This window comes from Neovison vison, chromosome 8 (genome assembly GCF_020171115.1).
Source record: "Neovison vison isolate M4711 chromosome 8, ASM_NN_V1, whole genome shotgun sequence".
In the NCBI taxonomy this organism is placed as follows: Eukaryota; Metazoa; Chordata; class Mammalia; order Carnivora; family Mustelidae; genus Neogale; species Neogale vison.
The window spans coordinates 78143329-78164650 of NC_058098.1; the positions used below are offsets into that span (position 1 = coordinate 78143329).

Here is a 21322-nt window from a genome sequence, read left to right on the forward strand (position 1 = left end):
TTTCTCAAGACCTCGTACATTACTCCTTCATTGTTCTTATTTATCACAATCAAAATTATTTATATAGTTATTTAATCATCTATTCTCCCTCTAATATAACCATAAGTTCTGTAAGAACAGGGACATGGTTTGTTGTGTTCACCACTGTAGCCCCAATGCCCTGGCATTCAATTTACAAGTAGCAGAACAGAGGGAAACTGCATGACATTACAATTTTTACTGAGCTTTTACATGTTCTAAATCAATAAAATGAAAAAAAGGAAGAATATGGACACTTACTGAAAAGATAAAATAATTCCTTCCACTCACAATCATCTCAAGGTTATCTGTCACTTTTTTTTTCTCCCTAGAAATCATTTCTGCAAGATGACCCTAATTCTTACCAAGACACAGACTTGTGAATTTTAATCCACCCAAATTCACTTTCCTTTTGTGAATCAGAACCACCATAATGTGCTAAAATATTTTACCTCAGTACTTTTTCTGAGGAGTGTATGATATATAAAACATATTTTTAATAGTTTAAATAAATTTGGGAGAAAAGTCTGATCTTTTCAACAGATAGGTAATTTAACAGGTGACAAGAACTGCACTGATTTAGACCTTAACTTGAAATCTGTCTTATAATAAACAAGGCTAGGAGTGTCTTGGTTCACATATATGAGGGAAAAGATTTAGTATGTCAAGTAACTGTGTAAATAAGACAGTTGATTTATTCCTGAAGATACTTCAGAAGTGTCTTGACAGATGCAGGGAGTGTGGGGTATCTGGGTGGCTCAGTTGTTAAGCATCTGCCTTTGGCCCAGGGTCCTGGGATCAAGCTCTGCTTTGGGCTCCCTGCTCTGCAGGAAGGCTTCTCCCTCTCTCACTCCACCTGCTTATGGCTTATGTTCCCTCTCTCTCTGTTTCTCTATCAAATAAATAAATAAAATAATAAAAAAAGAAGTGTCTCGGAAACATTTTATCTAAGAATATGAAACACTGGGTTGATGGCAGAAATGGTTTTGTAAACTGGTACTAAAGGAAAAACACAAGGAATTGATACATGGAGAATTTCAACCTTCAGAATATTTTATGTTTTAAATATTTGAAACAATAGTGACAAAATGTTAAGATACTCAATCACTTCTAGCGCTAAGGTGGTCCACTGGTATTCAAACTTCCATTAATGAAAAGAAAAGGGTATAACTGGTCACCCAGCAAATGTTAATGAAATATTTACAGATGTGTTTAAAAAATGGTGATAACTCAACACAAGTCAAAAATGTTATTACTAAAATCACCTGGCATTATAAGCATTTAGACTTCTCAGTTTTGGCACTATTAACATTTTGGACTGGATGATTCCTTTCTTAGGAAACTGTGCCATGCATCAGAGAATACTAAGCTGCTTTCCTGGCTTCTACCCACTTTATACCAGTAGTATTCCTGTGTGTGAAAATGTTTCTCATCACTGCCAAATGTCCCCAAGGGGATAAAAACACCCTCCATTGAGAACCACTTATCGAAAATGTTGAACTGATGGATTTCACAATTTGCTCCTCCCCAAATTTTTTGATGACTACAGCATCATTAGATTAACATGATTAATAAAAGGTAATTTCAACACCTGGCTTTAGGCAGGAGGAAGACAAAAAAACAAGACAACAGTAGTTTCATAAAAAATAGTACTACATGTTACAACATGAATGAACCTTGAAATCAGTATGCAGGTAAGAGAAGTCAGTAACAAAAGACCACAAAGTATACAATACCATTTTTTAAGAAATGTCTAGAAGGGGCAAATCTATGAAGACAAAAATAAATTTTAGCAATTGCCTAACACTGAGGTAGTGGTAGTGTGGTGGTGGTGTGTGTGTGTGTGCGGGGTAGGGAAAATAGGAGTAACAGGGTTTTTTTTGGAGGGTGACAAAATTATTCTAAAACTGGTTGTACTGATGCCAGCACAACTGTCTAAATATACTAAAAACCACTGAATTGGAAATTTTAGAGGAGCTAATTATACAGTATATGAAATGTATCTCAGGAAAGCTGTTTAAAAAAAAAAGTAATAGTATACAATACAAAATTAGGTTGCACTGACAACTGATTTAAGATTCTGATGCAGAAATCCTTTTGCCCTCCAAGGTATCTCACCGAAATTTTCAAGGCAAACCTCCATCTCCCTAAAGATAATATGAAACCAAAAATCTAGCATTGTTTTAGTAAGAACAAAATTGATGACTATCAAAATAAGTCACCGTATCACTTAATTTACTCATTTGTTTCAAATCTAAAAATACTGATATGAAACAAGATTAAAAGACAAAATAGAAGTCTTATTTACTCAAATCAACTTGAGGAAGATGACAGCTGGAATACTGGCAAGTAATATAAAAAGTTTATAAAAAGTCTAGCATAGACTTATTTCTGGCAACAAGGAGTATTAGATATTAGAAAGGAAGGAAGGAATCCAAAAATCCTGGATAATTTTTAAAAAATATTTTCAAATGACTGAACTAAAAAAATAAATAAATAAAAAGATAATCCTCAGTTAAAAGATAAAAAAGAAAAAAAAAACTGAACCCTACAAAGGAAGACAAGAAAGAAGATGTTTTTCTTGGTCTTTGGTAGAGACTAAGGAAGGTTATTTCCCTAAGGATTTGCAATAATGTACTACCAGCTCAGAAAAAAATACAAACACATAAATACATAATATACCTACCTATAAATGCAGAGAAAGAGATTCAGAAACACATATATTCAGATGCTAATAGTGATAATCTCCAGGCACTGGAACTATGTTTGTATTTTCTCATTTTTTCTACATTTCTATAGTATACAAGTATCGCTTCTAAAATAATATGGAGCTACTTAAAATAAAGTGGTTCTGGGCTGGTTGCACAAAAGAAACAAATCCTCTCTGGAGCAATACATCCTTGGCCCAGACACAATAGTATTCCCACAGATAAATCCCCTCCCACCCAAAATAAGGTCAAAACACACACACACACACACACACACACACCACTGCCACTGCTACTACCACAACCATGAGAAATAGCAAGCTAAAAACAAAAAGTATAATCAGATCACCACAGATCTGACTTCAGATTTTGGAATTATCAGGCATAAAACAAAAACAAAAACAAAAACAAAAACAAAGAGTTTTAATTTCTAAAGAAATAACAGAATTAAAAGAATAATAAAACGAAAAAGCAAAGATAAAAAGAATCAAACAGACCTTCTCCAAAAGAAAGATATAGGGGCGCATGGGTGGCTCAGAGGGTTAAGCCTCTGCCTTCAGCTCAGGTCACAGTCTCAGGGTCCTGGGATCGAACCCCACATCGGGCTCTCTGCTCAGCAGGGAGCCTGCTTCCCCCCCTCTCTGTCTGCCTCTCTGCCTACTTGAGATCTCTGTCAAATAAATAAATAAAATCTTTAAAAAAAAAAAAGAAAGAAAGATATAATTACTGAGTCAAAAGTTAATCAGTGGGTTAAACAGAAGATCTGACACATAAGAGAGGCAAATTAGCAAACTGGAGAGACAGACCTCAAAAAAATACTCAGAATGCAGCACAAGACTGATAAGGTAAAAGAAAGTTTAACAAACATGGGGGATAGAATGAGAAAGTCTAATAAACATGTAATAGTAATATCTGAAAAACAGAATAGGAAAGAGATTTCAGAAGAGAGTATTAGCAATCAAGAGAGAAAAAGGACAGTTTAACCTAAGAACAAAAATTAGACTTATGGCTGACTTCTCCAGAATAAAAAGGAATCCCAAGAGAGGAGAATAAAGTCTGCAAAACACTGAGAGAAAAATAATTGTTAACAAAGAACTGCATTCCCAATAAAACTATCTTTCAAGAACAAGGGTGAAATAAAGGCATTCTCAGACAACTAAACACAGAAATTTTACCTTCAAAAAGCCCTCTCTAAATAAACATTTGAAGGATAAACTTCATAAGAAAATGATACCAAAGACAATTCCGAGATACGAAAGAAAATTATGGAGCAGGGGAGAGGAAAATACATAGCTTGATCTAAAGGAACACTGATTCTATTTATTTAACAGTAATTTTAATATCTAATTTATGGGGTTTTTAAAAAAGAACAAAAAAGACAAGAAGGGCTTAAAAAATCATAAAGGAGAACTGGAATTAAAGTATTCTAAGATCATCGTGCTATTACATAAGATTAAAGATATTAATTTTGGCCTTTGCTATCGTAAAAATGGAATGCATAATTTTGAGAGTGGCCTTTAAAAAAACAGAAGGAGGGTGAAAAAGATTTAAACCATTAGAAAAAAATATGTGGAAACAAGTACTTATAAATGATATAATTTTCCATAATAATTAAAAAATTCAAAACTCATTTGCATTTAGTCACATAGCTCTCAAGCGGATAAAGGCAAACTTGACAAATCTACCATCATGGGAGAATCCAACTTTACCTTTCTGAGTAAGTGAGAGATCAAGAGAAAATTAAACAGGCCACAGAAGGTTGAAAAATGCAATTAACAAACATGTTTGCTCTGACTCTGTACCCAAACAACTGGACAGTACCTATCTTTTTGAAGTGCAGATCAAATCTTAATAAAAAGTGAAGACATAATAGGCCAAGCCAGTAATTATTAACAATTGTCAAAAAATTAGCATCATACAAACCATATTCTTTAACCAAAAATAAAAACCAAAAGAAGTCTGCTTGAAAAATACTTCTTTTAAATAACTCAAGTGGAATAAGAAACCACAACAAAAATGAGAAAATACACAAAAATAAACATTAAAAAAAATACAACATACCAAAATTTGTGTGATGCAGCTATAGTGATTCCTAGAGGTATAGTGATAGCCTGAAGAATGCTCATACTTAAACTCTGAAATATGCATCCAATTTGTTTTAAAAGGGACAATAAAAAGTGTGTTTCAGAGTCCAGAGTGCTCACCATAAAATGTGTATGTTTCAAAGACATAATTCAAGTAGCTTAATAAATTGTTGCATTATTAAAGCTCTCAGAAAGTGTGAACTGGTTTTAAAAGTTCATAAAATAGAATAATTATTTTTTAAAATTACGTAATTTTCAAGTGCTTGCTTGTATCTTTAATATTACATAAGAAATAAATTATATCAATACTGCTCTACCTCCAGCAAATAAACCAGTATCTGACCCATAATAAGCATTTAGTATATGTTAGTTGATGATACTCACCTTTTGTTATTACAGAAAAATGTGAATACACAGGCATTTATTAAAATACTAAATAAATTTTTTAAAAAGGATCACTTACCTGGTAATAAAATTTTATCTGTCTCACCAAAATGGAAAGATTATGAATTCTAAGTGAGGCATCATTGTTGACTTTTTTATTTACTCTCTGACTCTCCGATTTAGGATTACTGTAAGAAATTTAAAAAAGATGTTTTAAACTAAAATTATATTGAAATATACCTATCACCCTACAGATGACTGAAAAGAACCATAAAATACATTTTTTCTTTAAAAAATTGCATGTCCACATGCATTAAAGAGACAAACCAAAATGAAGATTATTTTTTGACATGTGTTCTATGCTTCTAATTAATATAAATGCATTTGATATTTTTAGGACAATGGCAAAGTAAATTTGAAACTTAAGTCAGATACTGCTCTTCATTCTCATTTTGTTTCTCTACCTTCCTGGGATGAATAACCTCCTACTTCCTTTGAATATATTTATTTCCATCGCCCAAAATAAATCTATTTAAATCAAGAATGTAAATCAAGAATGTAAAATATGAGCTAATAACTAAGAAATGCTCTATCTTCTCACTGAATAATGGGGACTATATTTGAGCAGGCACTGTCACACAGGAATTAAAGAATGCAGTTATAACATGGGTTAATACTTTAATCTTGGGTAAACTTTACAGATTCAATGAAAGCAAATGGTTGAATGATTCTGAGGTAGCAGAAACTGAGGAAAAACAGACCATGGTTAAGAATGTGAAATTCAATGACACCAAAAACAAAGGCAATATAAACAAAAAGAAAAAAAATGAGTGTTAACTACATAAAACTAAAAAGCTTCTGCACAGCCAAGAAAACCATCAACAAAATGAAAAGGCAACCTATGGAATGGGAGAAAATATTTTCAAATCATATATCTGATAAAGGGTTAATACCCAAAATATATAAAAAACTCATACAACTTGACAGCAAAAATCAAACTAATTTTAAAATGGGCAGAGGAACTGAATATTTTTCTAAAAAAAGACCTACAAATGGCCAATAGGTACATGAAAAGGTACTTAACATCACTAATCAAAAAACAACGCAAATCAAATTCATTACCCTCACATCTGTTAAAAGAGCAACAGCAAAACATCAAAAACATAAGAGATAACAAATGTTGGCAAGGATGTGGAGAAAAGGAACTCTTCTGCACTATTATTAGGAATGTAATTTGTTGCAACCACTGTAGAGATTCATCAAAAAATTAAAAACAGAGCTACCATATGATCCAGCAACGCAATTTCACAATATATAAGCCAAAAGAAGTGAAACCAGGATCTCAAAGATACCTGCAATTCACTGCAATATTATTTACAATAGCGAACTCAGAGAAACAACCATCTATCAACAGATAAATGCACAAAAAAAGATGTGAGATACATACCATATATATTTATACACATGTATTAGAGTTATTATTCAGCCATGACAAATGAGATCCTGCCATTTTCAACATACAAATGGACGTTGAAAACATTTGATAATAAACCAGGACAAATACTCATTTATGTTCTTTTTAAGAAGAACATGAAATCCAAGTACAAGTGGTAGCACTAGAACAGAAGGGATGTTGATGACAGAACATAGACATGTACGAGCTAGTTCCACACTAGGGGAAAGTGGCCAGGCTGGAGAAGGACATGGCCAAGGACATGGCTGAACGCATAGTATCATAAAGCAAAAATCTCAGTAGTTGTTGGGACACAGTACTGTCTCCTGATTATGACTTTAACTTCTACACCTCCACACAAGAATGTAGAGAAGTAAAGAAATTGATACTTATACAATAGAGAAGAGGAACTCAATAGAACCTCTCATTCCTTAACCCTTCCCTTTTTTACCTAATGCCTTTATACTCCTTTATACTTTATACCCCTGATGCCTTCAGTTCCTTCCCCAGACAGATCAGACTATATGGTGCTTTATTTTAAAAATTCTCAAACTTTTAGGCCCCAAACTTTTATTTTTGTGGCTGTATTTATTGTAACAGAATTTAAAACTGAGATTTCACAGCTATTTACTTATTAACTCATTTTTAAAAATAATAAATTACATGTTTAAAAATATCAAAGTAAAAAGATTAGTGAGAAGAGTAGCATTGTTTTACTATTTTTACACATCACTTTAATATCTAGTTTAAACTTGAAAAACAGGCTTGCTCATCTTTGTTTCTGCATTCATCTATTGTTTGCGTTATTTTGGTTCATGTACATGAAGAAAATTTAGCCTTACCAGGATATGTACTTAGAAGTAGAAAGACCCTATGGAACCCTGCGAGGATCCTCAAACCATACTCTGAGAATTATTGCTTTACTTCAACTATTCTTTTGCCAGAATTCCCAACATATTGATCCTTTGTCATGTGACCGAACTCACACAGTCAATCCCCAACACTGCATCAGTTCAGCCATATTCAGTGAGATTGCTCACAACACTGAATGAGAAAATAATACAACCAAAGTAATACAATCAAGTAGGAATAGCTAGCATCAAATTTGCCCTCTTGCCATAAAGAGCTAGAAAGCTGTACAAAATGTGAAGTAACAGTTTCAGACTTTGGACAGCAGGTAATGTAATGTTATAATCCTTCAAAAGGTTCTCTTTAGTGAAGCAATGAGGCATTTTCCAGAATGAGGTATTGGGAGGGGTAGCCCAAGCCTCACTGAACTTAAGTACCCAAAACTTAGAGTTCAAGGAAACTGAAGTAACTAAAATTTTCAGAAAAGAATACTAGAGATAGGAAACTATCCTAATATATAAGAGAGCTCCAACTATATGCAGTGAAGATTTTAGCTAAATACTAAGTTGGGCATATGTACCCCTAAATTCTACAAAGCTGAGAAGAGGACAACCACAGAAATGCTCTAAGCTAAATAACAACAGAAGCTCACAAAGTACAAAAAGATATTCAAGTTATGACCAGCCAGAGTGTAAAAGAGACCTTTACAAACACCCAGAGCATTTAGTAAAGAAACCTCAGAAAATTATCTTAGAAGTAGGAATAATCTAGCAGTTGAGTAAAAACTATCTCAGAACCTCCCCCAAAAAGCTTTAAAAATAAGCCTTCAAAGGATCAAGTTAATTACAAGCAACTTGACAACATGCCAAAACAAAATTCATCACTCCTGAGAGGATAAGACCCAGACACATCATAATGTAATAACCAAAATGTCCACTATAAAATCAAAAATTACTAGACATATAAAGAAGGGGGGTGAAAAAAAAAGTGATTTGTGACCAGGAAAGAAAAATGCAAAGTCAAAAGAAACAGACCCAGAAATGAAAGAGATCATGGGAAGAGCAGACAAGAACTTATAAAAAGCCATTATACTGGGTGTGGTGAAAAAATAATGAATACTGTTTTTCTGAAAATAAATAAATTGGAAAAAAAAAAAGAACACTTGGGAAAAAAAGCACAATAAAACTGAAACATAAAGTTAAATATAACCACAAAAAAAGAAGGCATTATAAATATAGCGACCCCTTGAATGACAAGGGATTAGAAGTGCTGACCACTTGCACAGCCAGAAATCTACAAAGAAGTTTTGATTTTCCCAAAACTTAACTACTAATAGCTTACTGTTACTAATAGCTTACTGTTGCTCAGAGTCTTACCAATAATATAAAGTCTACTGATACTTATTTTTATATGTATATATACTGCATTCTTTTCTTTTTTTTCTCCAATTTATTTATTTTCAGAAAAACATTATTATTTTTTCACCACACCCAGTGCTCCATGCAAGCCGTGCCCTCTATAATGCATTCTTATAACAAAGTAAACTAGAGAGAAAAAATTAAGAAAATAAGAGAAAAATATATTTATAGTACTGTACTGTAGTTATTACAAATATCTCTGTGTAAGTGGATCCATGCAGTTCAAACCTGTTATTTAAGGGCCAACTATACAGTAAAGGACTTAAAAGAAAACATGAGTATTATGTGAGGAGAAAAGGGAACTTAAAAAAAAAAACCCAAATGGAACTTCTAAAGCTAAAAATTACATATCTGAAATTATAAATTCACTGTATGGGCTTAACAGTAGATAGGAAACTGTTTAACAAAAGATTAGTGAACTTGAAGACATAACAAAAAAAAAAATCTAAAACAGAGGGGGAAAAACATAAACCAGCTGAAAAGAATGGAGTTTAAGTGATTTATGGGGCAATATCAAACTTACAGAAAAGTTGCACGGACAAGTAGACTTTTTTCCAAACCTCTTGAGAGTAAGTTGTTGTCCTGATATCCAATAACCCCCCTCCCCAAATTTTGGTGCTTATGTTCTACACATACAATTATTAAAATCAGTAAATTAACAATAATATTTTTCTATCATCCAATCTTTAGAACCCATTTAAGTCTGTATTTCCCAGATACTGAATGGATATCCTTTATAAGAAAAGGATCTAATTCAGAATCACACTTGTCATTCAGTAGTCTGAATTTTCATCTTTACTTTCTTTCAGTTTGGAACAGCTTCTGTCTTTCCTTGAATTTCATGATCTAGGCATTTAAAAAGTTTAAACCAGTTATTCATAGAATGTCCTTCACTTGAGCTTAAGTAATTAGACTGTGTCTGACTCATAATGAAGTTCAGGTTATGTATCTTTAACAGCAAAAACACAGAAGAGATATTGTGCTCATCTCCTAAGAGATGGTGCATAATTTCATTTTGTCTCATTACTGATGACACTCCTTTTTATCACTTCATTAAACTGGTAACTGCCAATTTCCTCCATGATAGTTTTCTTTTGTCATTATTATTTTGTGAAGACATACTTAGTAACGTCAATAATCTGATCGATTTATTTATTTGTAACAATACATACTCATGATTCCCTATAATATTCAATGGATCATAGTCTATTACTATAATTACTTTGATAAAAAATTGTAGATTATCTTTTCATTTTGTTGTTTCTTTTACTGTGCATAAATTTTTACTTTGATGCAATCCATTTGTCTAATTTTGCTTTTGTTGCCTGGGCTTTTGGAGTCACATCCATCATGAAGCTCTTCAAAACTAATTTATAGTTTTCTCTGGCAAGAATTATTACATATATGCTTATTAAATGCCTCCTAGTTTTTACCATTAGAATGAATGTAATATTTTAAAAATATTTTTACTAATAAGTTATTACTAATATATGAGTGCTATCAATTTTTGTGTATTCCTCTTATCTTTGGAAACCTTGCTGAACTTTCTTATTCTCATAGGTTGTTTGTGGGTGCTTTTGGAGGTTGTCTTGAATATAATTTGTAGTTTTTCCAAATTGATAATCAATTTTCCTAACACCAATTACTAAAGACCTTATTTCTCATTGATCTCTACGATATATTAGATCCCCATGAAGTGTGGGCCTACTTTTGGAGTCTGTTGTGTTCCATTAGCCCAATTTTCTATTCCTGTCTTTAAGAACTTTTTAACATTACTATAGGTTTATTATTATCATAATTCAACTAGTGCAGGCCCCTCTCTTTTGTTTTTAAATTGTCCTGATTACTGTTCTTTTCTCTGAATTTAGGCTCTTTATAAGGTTCTAGGAAAAACCTGATTGAGAAATATTAGGATCTTATTAATAATAATTATTTGAAAAGACTGATATTTGCATTGGTAAAATTTTTAATTTCCCCACAAAGATCTCATATTTCTAAATAATTTTTTATCTGTGTTTTTGTTGGAGAAATTAATTTTTCTATTATATTATGTATTTTGTCACAATACAGTGTATAACAGGAAAACTGTAGCTATTGTAGATTTCACTTGTGATTAACCACCTTCCAATTTTATTTATTTAGCTCATTTTCTTGGTTTTCCAGTATAAAGAATGCTTTTATCAACAGCAAATAACAATTATCTCCTCTTCTCCAATCTGACACCTCATTTCTATTTCTTTACTTACTGCATCAACAAATAATGAAGATAAGGGCTGTCCTTATCTTGTTCTCAAATTTAATAAAATGGCTTTTAATATTCACCCTTTATGTAACACGTTTGCTGTAATTTTTTGATATACACCTTCTTTCAAGTTAAGTTCCCTCCTATTCTTTATTCAATATCTGAATGGGTACTGAATTTTACCCAATTTTTCTTACAGCTATTCCCATGTGATTTTTTTTACTATGTTAATGTAGTCAGTTACATTGTTACATCTTCTAACACTGAGTCATCCTCACATTAATTGTACAGACTGATTAAATAGTATAAAAACCATTCCCTCTTTTTGGTACATAGGACTTCTGATATTTAATTATCTTCAAGCCTCTCACTTTCTCACCCGACTATAAGTACCATGACAGCAGAAATCATGTCTTATTCACATTTTTTTTTAGATTTTTTTTATTTATTTGACAGAGATCACAAGTAGACAAGAGAGGGAGAAGCAGGCTCCCTGCTGAGCAGAGAGCCCAATGTGGGGCTCAATCCCAGGACCCTGAGATCATGACCCAGGCCGAAGGCAGAGGCTTAACCCTCTGAACCACCCAGGCACCCCCTTATTCACATTTTTAATCTCTAAAATTTAATATATATCCTAACAACGTTGTCTGAATAAATAAAAATAAGTAATTGACTAAGCATAGTGTTTCAAAAATGGCTGCTTCCTAATAAGAGTTATGAGAGGACATTCTCCAAGCTAACAACTCATTTGGCAGCCCAGAATAGAGACTCCCCATGAAGGTTCGTGTCCCAAAGATCAGCTGAATAACAGAGTCCTAACCTACAATTTGAGATATACAGAACAAGGAATAAGAGTAGTAAGAAAGGCAAGCCCAATCTGACTTGTGACTGATTTATGCTTAGTGCAAGGGAATTAAGGAGTAGCCCAAGGCAAATGAGTATAACTGGAGAAGTGGGCCTCCAAGGTAAAAGCACCAACCAGAACCAGTTACTTAAAAAAAAAGGAGACTGTATTGCAGAAGTCAGATTATGTGTGATGGCAAACAGGAACAAACAGCAGCATGGGCAGGAAGTCATGGTTAAAAACACAGAATGCTGAAGGGAAAATCTTGTTTTTTATAATCAACTCTGATGTTTAGAAATTAAACAAAGACTCACTGAGTACCTACTGTGGCCATATTAATGTATAAAAGCATAGTTTAGTCAATCTATCATTGTGGAGAAAAGTATACAGATAATTGTAATTGGGAGAGGAGAGTAAAAACAACTATAGTAACAAAAATGTTAGGTAAACCTACAATTATGTAAATTTCACTTGTAATCATAGAGAGTCAGTAAATATCTCTCTAGCCTTCTTTTTATTTTTATTTTCCTTGCTCTGTATTTGAATCCCCTTACCTACCTATCACCTGTAACTGCCTCCTAGTCATACACTGATAATAGACCTAAAAAGTCTTTTCTAGTTTAATAAACCCAGACTTTTAATTCTAACAACAAGTATTTAAGAAAGATTTCAATATTGGGATGCCTGGGTGGCTAACTCAGTTAAGCATCTGTCTTCGGCTCAGGTCATGATCTCAGGGTCTTAGGATCCAGTCCTGCATCAGGCTCCTTGGTTGGCAGGGAACCCGCTAGTCTGCTTCTCCTTCTGCCTGCTCTGCCTGCCACCTCCTCTTGTGCTCTCTCTGTGACAAATAAATAAATAAAATCTTTTAAAGAAGAAAAAAGTAAGATTTCAATATTACTACTAAAGGTATATATGGGGTGCTAGGTGGCTCAGATGTTTAAGCATCTGCCTTCAGCTCAGGTCGTGATCTCCAGGTCCTGGGATTGAACCCTGCATGAGGGGAGTCATCTTCTCCCACTCCCTCTGCCTCTCCCCTGCTAGTGTTCTCGGTCTCTCAAATGAATAAGTAAAATCTTTAAATAAATATACATACATGCACACACATATACTGTACAAATTTATAATGTGAACCCATTATTACATGACAATATATAATCTAGATTATACTTTGAAATGGATGCATGATATTCTAATAAACACGAGTGATTTCACTTCCAATTTAACAAATGTTATAATGTAAATATTACCTTTGTCCCTGACAGTTGTTACTACATTTCTCTGCATTCTTTAAGTTGATATATTTATTAAAGTTTTAAAGGTTCTTTTAAAAATTTTTATGTCCAACATTCCTCACATGGTATTTCAAATTATATTCAGTTGACAGAAAAGCCTTTGGCCCCCTTTGTATAAAGCTCTTCTAAGAATTAGCAAGTTTTAAGAATTTAGATTTTTGGTTTGCTCAAAATCTTTTAAGAACTTTTTGTAAATAAAATTTTATTTATAAGTTTAATATTTTTAGCCTTTCAGAGAGTCCTTGAAACAAGACAATCTTGAATATAAAAAGAGAACAGTTTAGTTTTTATATACTAGGGATATCAGAAGAAATTATTTTAGCAATCTGGGAAGAATTAAAAAATGCAACTTAGAAAAGCAAGAGACAGTATTTTGAAAAATTTGCAGAATAAGTACTTTAACACCTGAAATTAACCTGACATTCAACAGGGATTATTAAAGATAGGGAAATGAAAGTTTCCTGCATCTGTTTATAAAACTGTGGTGTTTTGTGTTTACATATCTTTGCTTTGAGTACATGGGATTTGAGGGGATTTCTATGATCTAGTAGACTCATTTGGAAATCCAATAGAAAAGTGCAGTTCTTTGGTAGAACAGACTGATACTTGGTATTCAAAGTCTCAGTTTTAGTTTCTAATCCACACTGTACCTACTGAGAGTTATTTTAGTATACAAACAGATCTGGATAGTTCCTACTTGTTTACAAACTGAATAATACATCACAGCCTATCCATAAACTTTTCAGACTTGGGAGGCCAGGATTACTGCTCAGCACTTTAGGCATGGACCTAGAGAGCAATAAACTTTCAATTACAAGGCTTGGGTTTCTCATTTGATTCATGCCTAATTTGAGTTAGGGTCATAATAACATATGTTAGGATCAGGGAAAACAGGCCCTTTCACCCCAAGAATGCAATCTCTTTACGCAAGAGTTATGGACTACCCTCAGATGAAACTGTCTGAAAAGTCCTAATCTCCACTCCGAAGAAAGATAGCTGATTCCTTAAGGATAGACTTACTGAAAATTAAGTACACCAAGAAAATTAGTAACTTCAGAAAAAAAGTTTGTTTTTTTTTTTTTAAAGAAAAGTTTAGGCTCTGCAGAAAACATTATACAGTTATATTAATATGAGTCCTGATGGTTGATTTAACTAAACGTGTAATAAATTTATTAGAAGGCAGGATAAGAAGATACAGAAATGGCCAAAAAAAAGAGCTAAAATCTCATCTACCATTATCCAGAAGTCAAGAGACAGTGTCTCTAAAAGGGATAAATTAAGAAATACAAGGGTGGGCATGTTATCACTATAAATGGGACTAAATGACATTAGAAATTGCTTTTTAAAAGTTAAGTTTTTACTCTAAAAAACAGAACTGAGAGGTAAGTGAGGGCAGGGATTACCATCTTTCACTATTAACCTTTTATTTATTTCCTTTTTTTTTTTTTTAGAGATTTTGTTTACTTGAGAGAGCAAGTGAGCAAGGCAGGTACTAGTTGGGTGGGGAGAGGGCAAAGGGATAGGGAGGAACACTCCCTGCTGAGCAGGGAGCCAGAGGACTAGGGGCTCCATTCCAAGACCCTGAGATGAGGACCTGAGTCAAGGCAGATGCTTAATTCACACGGCCACCCAGGGACCCCCACTATGAACCTTTTAATATTGGCTAATCTTTTAACTATGTAAAACATCTTTAAAGAGAGTAAAGACACCCATAGAAAAAAACGGTTTCATGAAGACTGTCCATTTTATTTACTTCTAGGAAAAAAGATAAGTAATTGTATCTGTTACTTAGCTGAAGCACATTTAATGAGACTATACATGTAGGATTCAGTGCAAGAGATTCAGAGTCATAAAACATTTATCAGACTATGAATAAACTTAAGAAAATAAAACAATATAAAAAATTTCATCTGTAAAAGGTATGCATTCCATGTAAAGACAGAAAGCACTACATTCCTGCCTATATTTTAAGGCGCTTTTTAAAATTCTTACAATAAAAGCCACAGTACAGTAATTTAAACAAATGGGGCATAGTATGAATCCAGAATTCTCTAAAAAGAAAATATAGTCTATTAAATATTCTAAATATTCTGTCTTTCCTTCATGTCTACTACTTAAAATGCTAAACAAAGATTAATTCAGAATATAGAATAATGATTAATACAGTTTTGATTAAACTCTTTTTGAAAGCATTGTTTTTTAGAATTTATCTTTGGAAAGACCTTTTTCTAAAATAAAAGTCAAGCTACTGAATGATACTCATATGAAATGGGAGCAAGTAACTTTCTAATCATACATAGCTATTTCCAAGCCAACATAATCCCAGATCAACCATTTTCTTTTATAAGATGAAAACTGAGAAATGCTTTAGAGGCAAATAGCCTAGCAATATAGTTCAAATCTGTCCAGCCAGAAGTTAAATGCAACATGGCAGTAAAAGAGGGCCTCAAGCAATTTCACATTTATAAAATGACCTACATATGACAAGATGCATTAATTTCAATAAGCAGGCAATAGTATTATCTACCACTGTATATAATAATTTTTAAATTAGGGTAAAAGATGAAGAGAAAGTTAGTTAACACTAACATTCGAAGATTTGGTCCTTGTATAACCAAGGACTATGTCTTTACTTATTCATTGAGAATATCTATGAGAAACAGAAATCTGATAGTTTTAATGGCTTTATGCTCTTCTACCCAGACTGCAAGCCCATTATGTGTACTCCTGGACCATCTGTTTAGTGTTGTTCCTTAACAACTACATGTGTTCATGTTTTTGATCATGTCATTCTAATAGAAAACGAGTTGTAACAGATTTTTAAAAAATTTTTTTAGACATTTTATATGGTAACATATAACTACACAACATTTGCATGTCACTATGAAACATCTGAAATAAGTATTTGCATATCTAACTTCAAAAGTGCATATACCATAATGACTGCTTTATGAAAAATAATTAACTGGGTAAGCATAATTACCATATAGGGTCATCCAAAGAGTAAACTGTCTCAGCCTTGAGTATATCAGGGAAATAAGTGTCCCTTCACTTTAATTTCTTTCCCTCCTCAAATCAAAATGAAATTTTGAAACCTAGGTTTCGTTTTGTTCAAAATGAAACCTAGTATTAATAAAAATGAAAAAAAAAAGAAACCTAGTATTAATACAATCTTGTATATATCTATAGGATATTTTCAGATATATTAACTAATTTGATCTTTACAAAGACTGAGCAGTCATTTTTGGAGAGGTATGTAACACATAATTACCAGACAGAGATCTACACACTCTCTTCCTTCATGTGCTTTCTCGTAATTTTAGATATGTTAAGTTACCTCTTCAAAAGTTGAAAAATATCTATGACATTTTCTGGTTTGCCCATGACTGAACTAGCAGGACAGCATTATACTCACTGATTTAACAAAGAGAACTAATGTTTTAATTTAAAAATTGCAAATGGACACAAAAAGAACAAAAATCCAATACTATACATTTATTTAACTTTGATTTTATCTGAGTTGGATAAAATGACCGAATATCTATCTACAATTACTTCTTAGAATGAGCCACATGGGCCCTTCAAACATTAAGCTAGCAGTTTTCCAACTTTGCAGTTTAAGAATCCCTTTTTTACCACTCTTAAACTTTACTGAGGAGTCTAAAGAGCTTTTGTTTAGATAAGTTGTATCTATATATTTACTATGTTAGAAATTAAAATTAAGAACCCAGCAAAAATAACAAACTCATTGTATGTTAACACAAAGAGCATTTTTATGATAATTATCTTTTCCAAAAATAGAAAAAAATTATCTTTTACAACTTTTAAACCTCTTTAATGTTTAGCTTAGTAGAAAACATGTGGATTCTTAAATCTGCTTCTGCATTCAATGTGTTGTGACATACTATTTTGTTCAAAATCTTTGAAGAAAATTGATCTCTCACAAATATGCAGAATATTTTAACAGCTAGCCCTTTCAGATAATTACTGATATTCTTCTTTGGTACTACCACACTTCAGTAGAGTAGTATTTTATTAAAGGCTGGTTGCAATATAGAATCTGAAATGCTATCAGTGAATTCTTATTGTTAAACATTAAAATCCATTGATCTGGGACGCCTGGGTGGCTCAGTTGGTTAAGCAGCTGCCTTCGGCTCAGGTCATTATCCCAGCGTCCTGGGATCAAGTCCCGCATCGGGCTCCTTGCTCGGCAGGGAGCCTGCTTCTCCCTCTGCCTCTGCCTGCCTCTCTGTCTGCCTGTGCTCGCTCTCTCTCTCTCCCTCTCTCTCTGACAAATAAATAAATAAAATCTTTAAAAAAAAAAATCCATTGATCTATCTGGCATGTTGAATACATGTTTTACATGTGTGTGATTTCTTATTATGAATGGTCACTTTGAAAATATTTGTTCACTGAGTTATATAGATTTTCCAAACACTAAACATTTTATTATTCAATATTAAAAATCACCTTGATTAATATCACCTCCAATCTCAGCAGAATTGTCTTTAAAATGTTGAGAAGTTACCAAGCTCATGTTTTCTGTAAATCAAATTTTATCACAGACAACACAATCAGTTGTTATTCTTGAAATGGCAGGCTCACTTTGTTCATTTTTGAAAAAAATGTCTGCCCAATAATCAAGCCTGAATAATAAGTTTGTAACTCATTTTTTCAAATAAAAACAAAATAGAGACTGGTTCAGCTTGCAACTCAAGAAAAAATTATAAGTACTCTTCCTTGAGATAATCATCACATTTTATTATGCAATAGAAGTGCTTTGTATATACTTCCCATTTTGTCCTACAGAATATTACAAACAAATATACACAAGGATCAGGACTCAATACAATAACTTCTACTGCTTCACCAAGAACAATTTTAAAGTGAAACTTGATTTCTTTTTAGCTCTAAGTGCACAGTGTGAAGAATAAATGACTATCAGTACAACGTGGTACCACTCCTTGATTCATGCTAAGGTGTCAGCAGTTTTACCTATCTTTGCTTTTGCACCATCATTTTTCTTTTCAAAACAGGCAAAAAAGGCAGATGACATCTTAATATTATATAAAAATAATTCTGACCTCACAGACTAGCAGGGGTCCATTAGGTCTCACTGTAAGATCCACTGTATCAGGCAAATCAATTCCTGTTCTAGGTATGGAGACCTGAAGACTTGGTATTATGGCTAATCATCATCTTCATAAAATAGGAGAACCTTCTTTTACATGGTGGTCAACCACATGCCCAGTAACTAAAATCATTATAGAGTCAACAAGCATCAGTGATCTATGATAGAACTTTCACCCATTGTCCTTAAATCTTATTATAGTATGTTTAAATTTGTTTTAGTCAGTATTTTGGGGTAGTATTTGCTCCAAATCCAATCAGTTCTAGAGATTCAAAAGAAATCTTAAACTGAGCTGATACCTAATTGGGTATTTTACTTGATCAGGGATAGATCTGACTAGTACAGCTTTCATTCACATCCTGTCAATTCAATTGAGAAACGATTCTTAAATCTGAAGTCCATAAACCGTCCTAGGATAATTTCAATAGTTCACTTGATTAATCACCAGTGACAGGCATAGTAGTCATTTCTGAGAAGCAAGAAAGCCCTCTAAAATTTAAAAACAAAAAACAAAAACAACTTTAAAAAGTATTTTCCAAAGTACAATCTCTTCTAATTAACAAACTAAAACACAGTCATAGAAACTTACCTTAAATAAGAAGTTTTAAAATTCAGTAAGAAAATATATTTTTTAAAGACTTACTTATTTGTCAGGGAGAGAGAGTACAAGCAGGGGGAGTGGCAGGCAGAGGGAGAAGCAGGCTCCCAACTAAGCAAGGAGCAGGATGTGGGACTAGATTCCATGACACTGGGATCATGACCTGAGCTGAAGGCAGATGCTTAACTGAATGAGCCACCCAGGCATCCCAAGAAAATCTTTTTTGTATCATCAGTTTCTCTAATTAAAAAAAAAAAAAGTTTCTATAAAGAATTACTCTAAGAATAAGAATTCTATTAGGAGCAGAATGAAATTACCACAATATTGGTTTAATTTGCCCATTTCAGAGTACCATAAAAGTACTCCAAAGGGATCACAAACTAACACCATTATAAGTCCACCAATTAAAGGGGGGAAAAAAAAGATAATCCAATAAAAAAGCACTGCTGAAAACAGAAGTGAAAGAATACAATAAAAACTAATAGTAAAACAGAAAGAAAAAACCCCACATACAAACCAAGTATTGTATTGGAAAAGATATGATGAACTGCAAACTGAGGTAGAAGAGAGGTACACAAGTAGGGAAGTAAGGAATTATTAATAACAAGTTAAAGACTTTGCAGCATGGTCTACAAATGGTTCTAGAGAAATGAACTGTTTTAGGGACCTCCAATTTAATAAAATGGGTCCCTGATTTTTAGAAAACAGAAGAATAAATGACATAAGATTTTAGAATATTTTGAAAGCAGCTGGAAACACAAAATTGATGGATAACGGGTATTTTTTTGTTAAGATTTTATTTATTTATTTGATAGAGAGAGAGAAAGAGAGGGAACACAAGCACTGGGAGTGAGAAAGGGAGAAGCAGGCTTGCCGCAGAGCAGGGAGCCTGATGTGAGCAAGGAGCCAGATCCAGGTCCAACCAAGGACCCTAGGAATGAGACCTTAGCTGAAGGCAGACACGCTTAACGACGGAGCCACTCAGGCACCCCAGATAATAAGAAAGTCAAAAGAAAAATGTGCAACACTCAATAAATACTAGACTTAATTTATGCATTGCAGAATTAAAACAAAAATAAAAACAAAACTCCTGGGGAACTAAACAAAGACCAAAATTAAAATTCTCCTCTAGAATAAATAACTCAGTAACAGACTATTTTTCAGAATAAAAACAGAATAGTTATATGAATACTCTCAGATAACAGAAAATTTTATTGAGAACAGCACTGCTCAAAAACACATGGCCTGAGCTCTTTCTGTAAGCACAGACAAAAACTTTGAATCATTATAGTTAATAGAAGTATAACACAAGGGTCAGCTGGGGGGCTCAGTCAGTTAAGCGCATGCTTTTGGCTAAGGTCATGATCCCAGGTTGCTGGGATCGAGCCCCACACTGGGCTCCCTGTTCAGCGGGAAGCCTGCTTCTCCCTCACCCACTCCCCCTGCTTGTGCTCCCTCTCTGGCTGTGTCTCTCTCTGTCAAATAACTAAGTAAATCTTGAAAAAAAAAAAAAAAGTACAACACAAAGATGGCTAACTTCTAACAACTGAGAGGTAAAAGTGCAACTTAATATTTTGGGAATTGTTAAATCTCCTGGATAAGTTAGATCCTACAAATGCACACTTTAAAGCATTCTGACAGTCTGAAAGAATTTTAGTAACACATTCTCAAAACCATATCACTGAATTAAAAAATGAAATATGTACTAACAGTAATGAAAATGTAAACAAAGAGTACAAATGCATAGGTATTGGAACATTTCTCATATAAATTAGGCATCATTGTCAAAACACATTGCTGTATTACACATTTAAATGTTTTCAGTTGCAAGTTAAATAAAATAAATGTCCTTATTTTCCTCACACAAAATTAAATATCCAAACTTAACATCCTCTTTCCTAGAAATACATAATTTTCAGTCTGTCTGCTCAGCTTTAACCTTGGCATATCATCTCTCATTCTTCCCTTCCACACACTATATCTAGAATTTCACCAATTTCTCTGTAAGTTCTTGAATTTGCTCCTTCTTCTCCACTCATACATCCTACGCCGACTTGAACCTCACAATCATAAGAACAGAATGCTACCCATCACTACCCATATATCTTCTACTAGCACTTACTTGTCCCTCCCTATTACTCATCTTTGTTCCAAGCACTAATACAATTATAAGTTTCACTGATTTCTGTAGTTTCAGTATTGCAATAGTATACATAGTGTATGCTTAATAAATATAGGATGAACAAATAAAGTCAATAATCAATCTACTCTACAAATTAATGGCAAAGTGATTTTCCT

The 21322-nt window shown here is 33.2% G+C and overlaps 1 protein-coding gene across 4 annotated transcripts in view; it reads right to left on the minus strand.

Annotated features, from left to right (window-relative positions):
• CCDC88A (coiled-coil domain containing 88A) overlaps positions 1–21322 on the minus strand; it is a 126109-nt gene that overhangs the window by 88951 nt on the left and 15836 nt on the right. For 3 of the 4 annotated variants that reach the window (XM_044263984.1, XM_044263983.1, XM_044263981.1), the window contains exon 3: positions 5274–5382. The exons of the other annotated variant lie outside the window; for it this stretch is intronic. In XM_044263984.1, the coding sequence (XP_044119919.1) occupies positions 5274–5382 (109 nt within the window). The remainder of the gene's footprint in view (positions 1–5273; positions 5383–21322) is intronic. 4 annotated transcript variants of the gene reach the window in all.